The sequence below is a fragment of the Pantherophis guttatus genome, chromosome 4 (genome assembly GCF_059756535.1).
Source record: "Pantherophis guttatus breed Tessera chromosome 4, ASM5975653v1, whole genome shotgun sequence".
Lineage (NCBI taxonomy): Eukaryota > Metazoa > Chordata > Lepidosauria > Squamata > Colubridae > Pantherophis > Pantherophis guttatus.
The window spans coordinates 55,202,735-55,215,376 of NC_142066.1; the positions used below are offsets into that span (position 1 = coordinate 55,202,735).

At 38.0% G+C, this 12,642-nt stretch overlaps 1 protein-coding gene across 1 annotated transcript in view; it reads right to left on the reverse strand.

The window, feature by feature from the left end:
• Positions 1 to 10,363, reverse strand: part of LOC117664731 (uncharacterized) — a 39,224-nt gene extending 28,861 nt beyond the window's left edge. The window contains exons 1-4 of the mRNA XM_034415993.3: positions 10,101 to 10,363; positions 9,869 to 9,969; positions 7,523 to 8,437; positions 5,548 to 5,739 (exon numbers count right to left, since the gene is read on the reverse strand). Of these exons, the coding sequence (XP_034271884.2) occupies positions 5,548 to 5,739; positions 7,523 to 8,437; positions 9,869 to 9,888 (1,127 nt within the window). The 5' untranslated portion in view covers positions 9,889 to 9,969; positions 10,101 to 10,363. The remainder of the gene's footprint in view (positions 1 to 5,547; positions 5,740 to 7,522; positions 8,438 to 9,868; positions 9,970 to 10,100) is intronic.
• Positions 10,364 to 12,642: the final 2,279 nt, after the last annotated feature.

Genomic DNA, 12,642 nt, shown 5'->3' on the forward strand with positions numbered 1-12,642 from the left:
AGCCCTGCTTTGATGGAGCCCCAGGCCTCCGCATTTACTTGAAGCCACTGGACAAGATCATCAGACATCATGTGAAGCATTGTAGGTCTTGTCTCAATGTCGACAAGGGTCTGACTAGAAAAGAAGAAGCTTTAACCTCAGCAAGGCTGGAGTGGCTTTGGATTTGAGGGAATCCTAGATCCATCTTTTCTGAATAGGAAAACAATTTTGGGGTCCTCCTAAACTTGTAACTCCTCTTTGAAGAGTTGATGACATGACCAGGAAAATGTTTGCACTTCATCTTGTGTGCCTATTGCTTTTTTCCTGCACTGGGAAGTTCTACTCATGGTCAATCATGCCTTAATCTCCTCCCAAGTGGATTATTGCAATGTGCACTATATGGGCTGCCCTTGAAGAGAATCCAGAAGCGCTTCCGGTTTGATGTCGCGGCGAGATTGGATGCGAAGAGTGGGGATCTGTGAACTCATGCCAAATCCCCCTTGTTGAAGGGCCCCCCCAAGGGGTTAAAGTCACCCTGTAGGGGTAATGAAGAAAGTAGGGGCATCCTGCACATTGTGGAGAGTGGCGGCTCTCCAGCTGAACCCAGGGATTCCCTTCCATCCAACGACGAAAAGGAGAGGCAGGCATTATGGCTGCCATGAAACTGGGGCAGTTGAAGAAACAAAGAATGTGCTGGAGCGGTGTAGATGAACAGTGATTGGAACTGGGTGAGGTGATTCTTATTTTTTACTTAGAACCTAACTCCAAAGAAAATAAATCCTGGAAAAGAGACTCTTTGAAATGCTTGTTAAAGCGGGGAATAATTACAGAGAGAAAAATTATAGATCTAAAAGAAAAGGAACTAAAGGGAGAGCACAAAATCTTTAAAATATAAAAAAATAAGATTTTTAAACTTTACCGGCAATATTTTGGTAAGCCATTTTAAAATGCTGGAATTATTTGTCTGAATATTGACTATTTGCAAAAAACTGAAGTAAATATCTGTCAGATTTTGTGCAATGTTGAAAATTAAGCTGAAGACGTCATCTACTGGTGAATGGAATATATACTAAACTCCTACAACCTTGGGAAGTACTGATAAGACAAAGGAAAAAAAGTGGAAATAAATAACACCTGGAGGACTGCTTTGCTACCTACTGTTCTATATCTGTCTACTTCATAGTTATTGGAGGTTTAACTGTGAGATTATGGAAGACATTCAAACAAAGTGACTTTTAAAAGCCAGGATCTATGACTGAATTTACAGAGTGGACTTAAAGAGACATTTGGAAATCTTCCTGGATTACCTAAATGGAACTAATAGACTAACTGTGGGACACAAAGAACTATAACTATTGCATTCCCCTGAGGAGCAACACTAGGATTGAGCAAATGGTTTCTAAACTGGCTTTCTGAGGTCATAGGCAAGTGAGACTTTGGAGCAGCGATAGACTACTGACAGGCTATTGAGCAATATTTTGACCTATCAAAATAAGACAAGATGTTGCATCAGGGGGAGATGAGTAGATTTCAAAACAAAATGGTGTTGATGCTCCGAAGTACTTATGATATGTTGATAAAGAATCATAGGGAGATAAAAGACTTAATGTATGACATTGTGGGGAAATCAGAAAATGTTCAACAAGGGACAATGAATAAAGAGCATAAAACACAGGAAATAGAAGAGATAATAGAAAGACCAGAGGAAAAGACAGAACAGATAAATCAACAAATAAAACAAGAGAAGAAGGAGAAGACAATAAAGACTTCTGAATCAAATAAGAGATAATATATATTAAGAGATCAAAAAATGGGATTGGATAAAAAGAAAGATATTTTTGAAGAGAAGATAGGGGTTTGGGCAGATCATCCGGAGGTATAGCAGCAAAATATAGTAGAGATGGAAGAAATATTTGGGTTAAATAGGAAAGATGTAGACAGACAAAGACCCAAAAGAGGAGTTTGGGAGGCAAATCAAAAAACAAATAAGAATTGAAATACTGGATGACATTATAGACGACACTATATGGAATATAAATATAAAGTCACTCGGGTGGTTTTTTTTATATATGAAAATACTTACTATTGATGGGGGCAGATGGTAATTGAAGATACCGAACATACTGTTGGAATTAGGATGTGATGTTACCCTAACATGGGTAATGGAATTAACAATCCAGCCGTGAGACATTACAGAAGATATCATATGGATTACAAACTTAAAGTCAATCGAGGATTTTATATATATATATATGTAAATAAAAAATTTTTTTAGTGGAATGGGTAGAAGAATAAAGATATTGAAAATATTATGTATGTAGACCTGTAGGAAAGTGGGTGGAGATAGGTTAGTTTACTGATTGTTTAGTTTAGGAGAAGGGATGTTATGTTATATTAATATACGTAAAAGATTTGAATTAAGAGATATATGTATGGGGGAGGAGGAAATGGATAGATTATGAGTTGAAATTGCTAAATTAGGATTTATTATATAGTTTTACAGCTGAAAGTTGCTTTGAATGTTGTTTTGAAATGTATAGTATAAGGGGGATATAATGATATTGTTAGAAGGATAGATTATGAATTGAATAGATGAAATTGCTAAATTAGAATTTATTATATAATTTTACAGTTGAATGTTGTTTTTGAAATGTATAGTATAAGGGGGATATAATAATATTGTTAGAAAGAAAGGGTTAGTATATGGGGGGTGGTACAAAAGGATGGTAAAGTATTATATAATCTGTTATTAATTTGGGTTTTATTTTGGAGAAGCCACAGGGGGAGGGGAGGGGGAGGGGGGTTAGGGTGGAGGGGGGGGAAAGGGGGAAAATTTGTATTTGAAAAACTTTTTCAATAAAAAAAAAGAATTGAAATACTAAAGCGGGCAAGAGATGATCATTAGATGATTAGAAAGGAAATGCTGTTTAATATAAGATTGGGTTTATTGAGAGCTAGAATAGAGGCAGAAATAAGATCAAGAGGGAATATTATTATACATATTTTTAATATAATATATTAAAAGTAATAGCTAGATGTAAAGATTAGATGTTGAAAGATGGTATCACTATGTACATTTAAATAATATTGTAATTGTTATTAGAATGGCGTACAAAACACTGAACAACTAAACAATTAAGGAGCACATTCTAATATAAATATGTATAATAACACCAGAATTACATAAGTATGATTAATGTAACAATTATTATTATTATTATTATTATTAATAATAATAATAATAATAATAATGATAATATATTAAATATATTAATATTTAAATGAATGATACCCAGATGCCTCACTGTTCATATAAAGATATTGATGTATATAAAAAGAGAGAGAGAGAGAGAGAGAGAGAGAGAGAGAGAGAGAGAGAGAGAGAGAGAGAGAGAGAGAATCCAGAAGCTACAGCTAGTAAAGAATGCAATGATGCCAGCAGTTCTGAATGTTATAATTTGTTGCAGCTCCACAAAATGTATTAGCTTCCAGGTACTTCTGGGTGCACTCAAAGTACTATTTGTCAGTCATAAAGTCCTCTATGGCATAAGGCCAGCTTTATTGCAAAACTGGCCCTATCTGATTGTCCTTAGCCATTCTATTAGATTGTAGAGAACCAAGGAGAAGACCTTTAGGGAAATAGGCAAGAAAACTTATCTAACAAAAAGGACTGAAATGTTGCATAAATCCTAGGAAATACAGTAAGATTGCATTTGGAAGACAGTCCAATAGGCTTCTTCCTAATTACTGGGATATAATAGAGAGGGAAAATAAAGCATAATTAGGTTTGCAAGTTTCTATTGTTATAACCCCGTGATGGCGAACCTATGGCAAGCATGTGGGGGGGGGGCGGTGAGGCGCATAGAATTATGGGTGTGGGCACGTGTGCGCACAACCCCCCCCCGGCCTCCCCTTCTGGCATGCGATGGCAAAAAGGATAGCCATCACTGTTATAGCCTATCTCAATAAAATATAGTTCTAGACTTCCTTCTTAGTCTGGTCTACCTTGAAGGCTGGCATAAAAAAGGTCATCTTGAGTCTTTAAGGTGGCTGTCCTTGCCTATAGAACACTGTTTCCTATGAGATTAGATTGGTCCCTATCCTGCTGGCCTTTTGAAAGGGCCTTTAGATAGGGGTGTGTGCTCACTTGCACAGTGATCAAAGAGTTAGTTTAGGAACCTGTGATGTGCTTTTTGTTTTAACTGGTTTTAGCTGGTTTCTCAGCTGCTGCATGTGCTGAGAATGACAGCATCCCAACACAACTCTAGACGAAGGCTCAAACTGCTATTTTTGAGATTGGCTGTAATAGCATAATCCTGCAAATCTAATGCACCGTACCTCCTCCTTTTACCTATAGGGGGTATAAGGGAGAGGCATCTGCCTCAGCTGCTTGTAAATGTTTCTCACTATTCTGGATTTAATAAAAAAATGTTTTATCTTCTTTTGCCTAGATAATGATTCCTGCATATATCTGTCAAGGCCATCTCCCTTATTCTCTCTGTATGCCTGCATTTTATATTATGTTTTGTATGGTTTTATATGTAAACTGTTGTGGTCCGTCAGCAGTCTGCAAGCTGGCAGCAGAGTCGGACAGTGAGGAGGCTGAGGAAGAACATGGGCCAGTCCTGGAGGCTGGGGTAGGCCTGGATGAGGGCTCTGTGTCTGAGGCAGAGATGGGGCCAGGGCCATCTAGGAGTGATGTGCGGATTCCGGAGCCTCCAGAGGCTAACAGCAGAGAGCCTGTTCCTACTGCATGCATGAGAAGAGCTGCCAGAAGGCAAGAGCAGCTAAAGCAAAAAAGACCACTCGGGAATATGGCCAAGAGATGATTGGCCCCTCCCATAAGGCTTAAAAGACCAGCAACGGCTCTTGGGCTCTTTGTCAGAAAACAACGTTGATAGATTTGTTTTGTTGTCTTGCTGCATTTATTTCTTGTCGGCGTCTTCTGCTTCTGAATTTTTGCCAAGAAAAGCCTTTGGCAGTTTGCCACAGTAGACCAAGGTTGGTGATAAGGCTGAAGAATTGTGTTATGAAGAATTTGTTTTGAATTAGTTTGGACTACGTTGAGAATGAGTTAATTCTCAGCTGTTCTAATAAAGTCTGTTTGTTTAGAACTGATTGGGTCTGATAATACCTACTTGGGCCTGGGTCACAACATAAACTATCCAGAGTTGCTATTGATGAGCAGCCATATAGATCAATGAATAAACTATCCAACCTGAAACCAATTTTCATAATGAACAAGCAACTACATACTAAGGATGCTAACAAAGAACCAGCATCTTCAACCAACCCTTTGGAAACATTATCATTTTAATTGACAAGATGCTTGTATGCTGACTCACATGTAATCCACCTCTGCATAAATACCTTCCCTTCTTTTCTTATCCCAATTGAAATCCTCTACTAAACCTTTCGATTGCATCTAATGAAATGAGTTCCCGCTCTTAAAATATGTATTTTTTAATAAAATTGATAAGTTTGAAAATGTGCTACTAGATTTCTTCTGATTTCTGGGCGTCACTGGGAAGCCAACTTAACTCTAAACTTATTTGTTTGCTTGCTTACTTGGTATGCTGATAATAACTTCTGGGAATAGGAGTAGAGGTTTCACTTTTAGTACTAACAGATTTCCTTCTGGGTTTCAGTGATGACGTTTCAATGGCAGATTGATATTGCTCCTTCTCCTTTCCGATTTCCGAGAAAATCTTACTTCTCTTTATATCTTGGAGTTTGCTGTCTTTTTTCTCAAACTGAGTGCTAATGTAAGAGAGGAACAAATCATTTCTTAGAGTGGGCAATAATATACTTAGAAAACGCATAAAGAGAAATATAAATAAATATTAAATAAGTATCTTATACTTTAAAATGTTCCTTGTCAAGTTGTTTTGCTATTCTTTTCAAAACTTTGAAAGTGATGTTCAAAGTGATCAACATGAAAGTGATTTAATATACCCAATGTTGAATTTTTCACTCCACCCAGGCTAATTATCTGAGAAAGAGTTTAAATATGATATATGCATCCATCTATCCATTTACTGCAGGCTTTCAAATTAAATTGTATTTTAGTATTGAGCTTTAAAAAAGTAATAATCAAAAAGCAATATTCTACCTGACTCCTGAAGGGAGGAGAAAAACAAAAAATTACTTCAATAAATGTCCTTAAACCAGAAGTGGGCAGCATGCAGTTCTACAAATTTTGTTGAATTGAATCTCCAGATTCCCTCCATGCTGGCTATGTTGGCTAAAACAGTGTGACTGAACTTTAACCGTATGCCTTAGAAATACAGAACATTCTTCATGCTGTTCACCGCCCTGAGTCCAGTAGGAGAAGGGCGGTATAAAAATCTAATAAAATAAAATAAAAAAATAAATGTGGACAGTTCCAAACTCACTCCCTACATTTCTATGTGCTAAACCAGGCTAGTGTTAAACTTAAGTCAAGTGGTTTTCTTTTGGTGGTTTCATGTCTCATGTGAATACAATCCTGGACTTTAGCTGAATTGCTTCAGTACATTAGACAAATGATTCTGGAACCAAGTTAAATATGTTCTTTTAAAAAGTTCAATCTTTACTAAATCATTACCAGAAAACATGAAGATGAATACTTAATGAAATATTTTGAAACAAGATTAAGAAAAGTTTGGATGAATACATTAAAATGGGAAGTTGCACTAAAAACTTGAGTTCAAGTTCTTCCACCTCAGCTGTGGAAATTAATTCAGCAACTTTCTCTCGGCCAATCTGTTGTATTCCACATAACTTCTAGAGCTGTCAAACTCGCAGCGTCACATTGCCGTCATGTGACATTTTGTGACATTTTCCCCCTTTGTGGAGCTGAGGTGGGCGTGGCCTGCACATGATACATCTGGCCTGCAGGCCGCCAATTTGACACCCCTGTTCTAGAGCATGGTTGGCTGGGGAATTCTGGGAGTTGAAGTCCATACATCTTAGCCCATACGTTTCTGAGATTGATAAACACTTTTCTGGAGAAGAGATGGGATATAAATCACATTACCTATCTCTCTCTTCCCTCTCCCCCCCTCTCCTATCCATCCATCATGGGGGGAAAACCCTGAAAATATAAGTAAGTAATCACTTTTCAAAAGATCATTGGCCAGTGTGGCAAGTGGGAAGACATCTTGATTATTGCACTGACTATCCTAAGATCCATGAGATAGCAGCAGAGAATTAAAGAATTCTTTAATTTTGCTTTTTGCTTGTCCCTCTGCCTGTCTATGACATTGCTAATCTCAGGCTACTTCCATTTATTTTTGTTCTCAAGCACACATGCACAGTTTTTACTTTCTGATTCTCTTTCTGACAGGGTATAGTTAGCTTAGGCTTTACTTATTCCTATCAAATACTTTCTTAATTTAATCCTCCTTCTGTTACACTTATAAAATCTCTTTTATTATAATAACAATCAATTAGATTTTCCCTCCAGGATTTCTCATATGCATCCACAAATGCCTTTCTTTCTTCTTAGCAACCAGATATTAAGGCTAAAATCTTAATTCTGCAATGACAAAGGATTACTTACATATCAAATTTGGATTCTAGGGCAATTGGTCTGCCCTGTTCATCCTGCCTTTCACGAATAGAAATAGGCAGGTAACCAATAAAAGAGCGTGTGGCTGGCTGATCACTAGGGATCCTCATTTGTTCCACAGGAAAATATGTGAAGATTTGAGGCTCAATGTCCTTGACTTGCTCAGTTAAATATTGTAGTTTGCTACTTTCATCTAGATCACTTGTATCTGAGGGCTTTCCCTCTTCATCTGGCTCACTCAGTTCTTGAAGTTGTCTTTCTTCACTCTGCTCACTCAGTTCTTGAAGTTGGCTTTCTTCACCCTGCTCGCTCAGTTCTTGAAGTTGGCTTTCTTCACCCTGCTCGCTCAATTCTTGAAGTTGTCTTTCTTCACCCTGCTCGCTCAGTTCTTGAAGTTGTCTTTCTTCACCCTGCTCTCTCAGTTCTTGAAGTTGTCTTTCTTCACCCTGCTCACTCAGTTCTTGAAGTTGTCTTTCTTCACCCTGCTCACTCAGTTCTTGAAGTTGTCTTTCTTCACCCTGCTCACTCAGTTCTTGAAGTTGTCTTTCTTCACCCTGCTCACTCAGTTCTTGAAGTTGTCTTTCTTCACCCTGCTCGCTCAGTTCTTGAAGTTGTCTTTCTTCACTTGGTTTTCTTAGCTCTTGAGGTTGGTTCTCTTCACTCAGTTTTCTTAACTCTTGAGGTTGGTTCTCTTCCTCTTGCTCTGTTAGCTTTTGAGTTGAGCTGCCCCTGAGTGGCTCATCTGGGCCTTGGTTTTCATTTTCCTCAGTTTGTTCATTTGGGCCTTGGAGACGGATGATCTCTTCAGCCTGCTCGTTTATGACTTCGACTGTGTCGTTATCAGGTTGTCCATCTGGGCCCTTGGGCGTGATGTTTTCAGCCTGCACAATCTCATTTTTGGATTCTCTATGACCAAGAAAGCACAACACAGGTACAGAAGAAAACATAATAAATAGATAACAACAGAGGTATCCTTGATCCTCTTATAGGAAATGCAAATAAATAGGTACAAATAAATGAATTGAAAAAAAACATGGTTTAGAAATGCATATGATGCTTCAGTTATCTTTTAAATTAATGATTAGATTATTTATTAATTCCTTTAGAGTAACAGCTCATCAGCTTCAACAACTCAAGGTGGTTTACAAAAATACAATTAAAAAAAGGAAGGAAATGATTAAAACAAAAGTTAAATATTAACAAAGCTAGAGTACAATACCTTTGCAATTTAAAATGTTAAATATGAAGACAGATAAACTGAAATTAAAGACCTGGGTTTTTAAAAAGTACAACTTGAATGTTTTCCTCAAATTGTTTGTTTATTCCAGAATATGGGTCTTGAACTGAGAAGGCAGAATTAATTGTAGATATCATCTATCTATCCATCCATCCATCCATCCATCCTACACATATAGTAGATATGTAAATAAATATGTAGATATAAAATAAATAGATGTCAAATATGGCTCAATAGCAGCAACTGTGAGTGGGATCTAGATGTCCTAGTGGACAACCACTTAAATACCTTTACTCAGCAGAGGGAATAGTATCAAGATCATATGAAATGTTAGTACCACTTTGTACTGCATTGGTAAGACCACACTTGGAACACTCTGTCCAGTTCTGGTCACCACAATGCTAAAAAGATGTTGAGACTCTAGAAAGAGTGCAGAGAACAGCAACAAAGATTATTTAGGGGACTGGAGGCTAAATGGCATGATAAATGGTTGCAGGAATGCAGGTATGTCTAAGCCTAATGAATTAGGGGTGACATGAATAGCAGTTTTCCATATTTGGGGGGCTGTCACAGAGAAGAGAGAGTTGACCTACTCTCCAAATCATCCGAGGGCAGGACAAGAAGTAATGGATGAAAGATTATCAAAAAGAGCTCCAACAAAGAATTATGGAGAAACTTCCTGACAGTGAGAACAATTAATCAATGGAATGGCTTGCCTTCAGAAATCTGAGGCAACAGGCCTATCGAAAGCACCCCACTGTTTCTCTCATATAACTTTCCCCTAGGGTACTCTACATATGGGCAGAAGAACTTGCTTCATCTGGCTCCAATCTTTAAATACAAGGAAGGATGGACATCTTCCTTGAAATATCTTCCTAGCAGCTGTTCCCGTGAAGAATAACTTCTAGTTAATCAGTAACTTTCAGTCAATGAAAAAAATTATAGGGACAGTAGCAAGCAATGTAGAGTACAACCCCTCTGTATTGATTTAATCAGATCAGCTATAAAGTGACTTGAATCTTGGACTTCAATTGGCAAACCTAATTAAGAGTCTGTGCTTTCGAGAAACTTCTTAATCATCTGGGCAAAATTTAGATTACCTGCCAAGTTCGTGCTCCATTTTTCAGGAATTGTAAGTGAGGTTCACTCTTTCCATAAGAGCACAGGTGCAAATGTCAAGAAGATTGCATAAAGATCCTTGCTGGAAGAGGAAAAGAAATAATGCTAATAACCAATTACACAGAGCCATGCCCTCCCAGTTGAGGAAAAAGAACATGAAAAGATGCCCAAAGTGCCTTGCTCTTTTTCTAACCCCTTCCTTGTATGACTCACTTATGACGCTCTAGGGACCAGCAGTACAGTTGGCAATGCCAGACGACCTGGGATGAAATAGCCAGGCTGGGAGAAGGGGCAGCTAGAATCACAAACATAAAGAAGGACAATAGTTCAGGACTTCCATTTTTTCAGCTGAACCACAGAAACAGCTGAGGTTTTAGATCTGCTGAGGGGAGGGCTGCTGTTGTTAGGAGAGGGGGAAATGATTCTCAGATGAATTAAAGAATCATCTCTTTCCTTTGCCAGGATCTTCCACCTCTGCCTGGATAGCAATTGTTGTATGAGAAGTTCCAGCCTGATGATGTCACAGAGCAGCTGGTGATCCAAACAAAGATTACACTATAGAAAACAATTCCCCCCCCCCACCCCAAAGGTGCAGGTTTCTGCCAAGATGCCGATTGTCATCCTGGGAAACAAAGCAGTACAGAGGGAACAAATAAGGCCTCCTACGTTGTCTGACAAGGCCAGCATTGTTGCTTGATCCCACACATTAACACCTGTGCCTCTTCCAGCCAAAGACATTAGTGGACCTTAAAACAAACCAAAAAGCTTGGCAATGAAAACAAAACAGCTAGCAATGAAATTGTACTTTAATTAATTGTTCTCATTCTCAACATCTTTCAGGATCTTTGTAGTAGCAGTGGCAGAAAAACTCCAAGCATTTAATTAACAAAGAATGACACACTGGATGACTTTGAAGGCTGCAACCCAGTGGAACCTTTGCCTGGATAGACTTCTGGCAATTACCATTATCGTAACTGTGACTAAAGTTCAGTAAAGGATAAACAGAGTAATATACATGTCATATGGATGTATGAATAACTGCAACATGGCATTTAAGAGACTTTGGCCAGAAAATAAAATATCTCTGCAACTGTGATTTGAATCTCCTCCTACAAGCTCCCCTCCCCCATCTGTCATGAAATTATGCAACAGAAAATATCAGTTTCGCTTTCTCTAGTTTAGGATTTACATATACTCTAAGACTACAACACCCATCATTCTCAACTAACAAATCTAAGAAGGATATAGGTTCCAACTTACATGATGTCAGTAGGTTGCAAAAACTCTGCATATATAGTCAGATCTTCAATCATTATATTCGTTTAAGTATCCAAAACAAAACAACATGTTTCATTTCTGTAATGATCCAACTTCAGCCTAGGTTTCCATTTTTCATTTTAAACCAGAATGTTATATTTTGGACCCATTTATTGCCATGCATGTGTGCACTTATATGCACTTATATTTTTGTTTAATATTGATCATGCAATGTATCTTCTATATCCTGAATCTGATCTTTAAATGAGTTCTTTACCACTCACCTTTGTATTGCATTTTCATGTTACGCAGAGTGCTGCACTTCCAATGTTCTAGGTTTTTCGTTTTATAGACATTGGTCATTGCTGGTACCCTACAAGTATGGTGTTGAAGACACTGGTCTGGCTTTGACGTTACCCATGTGCTGTGGTAGCTGCCTATATTTCTGATGTAGTTCCACAAAGGGCCTCTAGATGTCACTGTCCACCCAATACTAGATTTTTAAAAATCTATCTGGCTTCAGCTAAGGGCCTCAGCTAATAATGGGGCTTGCTAAAAGAAGGCATCTGAAATGCTAATGGAAAAAAAGGGCAGCATGTAAGAAATGAGCTGCTTCATGTTGATCTTCGCTCACTTTATGACTGCCTTGGAGAATATGAGTTGTGCATTCTGTAGAAGCATTTCAGATTTCTGTCTAGTTTTATATTACAGTACAGGGAAGTCATAGGAAAGACAAAACAGTACATACATATAAAGGTACATTCCTATCACCTTTAATCATTGCGCTGAAAGAAATGATTTAGTTGGAGCACCGTAGTAAGGAGAGAAGGAAAAAATAAATTGTATTACATAAAATATTTTCTCCTAGACAGCTGTAACATGCAAATGATTCTGCTCTCTTTCATGTTTTTGATGTTTTTGATTTTGATTTGATGATCATGATTCTGATTCTTTCATGTAAGCAATAATAAGGTAAAGGTTCCCCTCGTACATATGTGCTAGTCGTTCCTGACTCTAGGGGGTGGTGCTCATCTCTGTTCCAAAGCCGAAGAGCCAGCATTGTCCGAAGACGTTTCCATGGTCATGTGGCCAGTATGACTAAACACCAAAGGTGCACGGAACACTGTTACCTTCCCACCAAAGGTGGTCCCTATTTTTTTATTTGCATTTTTACGTGCTTTCAAACTGCTAGGTTGGCAGAAGCTGGGACAAGTAACGGGAGCTCACCCCGTTACGCGGCACTAGCAATTCGAACCGCTGAACTGCTGACCTTTTGATCGACAACCTCAGTGTCATAGCCACTGAGCCACCATGTCCCTTACGTAAGCAATAATATGGAATCATTTTCTAATTTCAGCTAGGGGTCTATTTCATGTAAAAAAATTATAAATATATGCCATAAATAAATTTTCCAGTATATATATATAATGTGACATGTATGGATTCAGGCTTTATTTCTCATTGTTGTCTAATACAGGCAAAGCAGTCAATCTTCTAG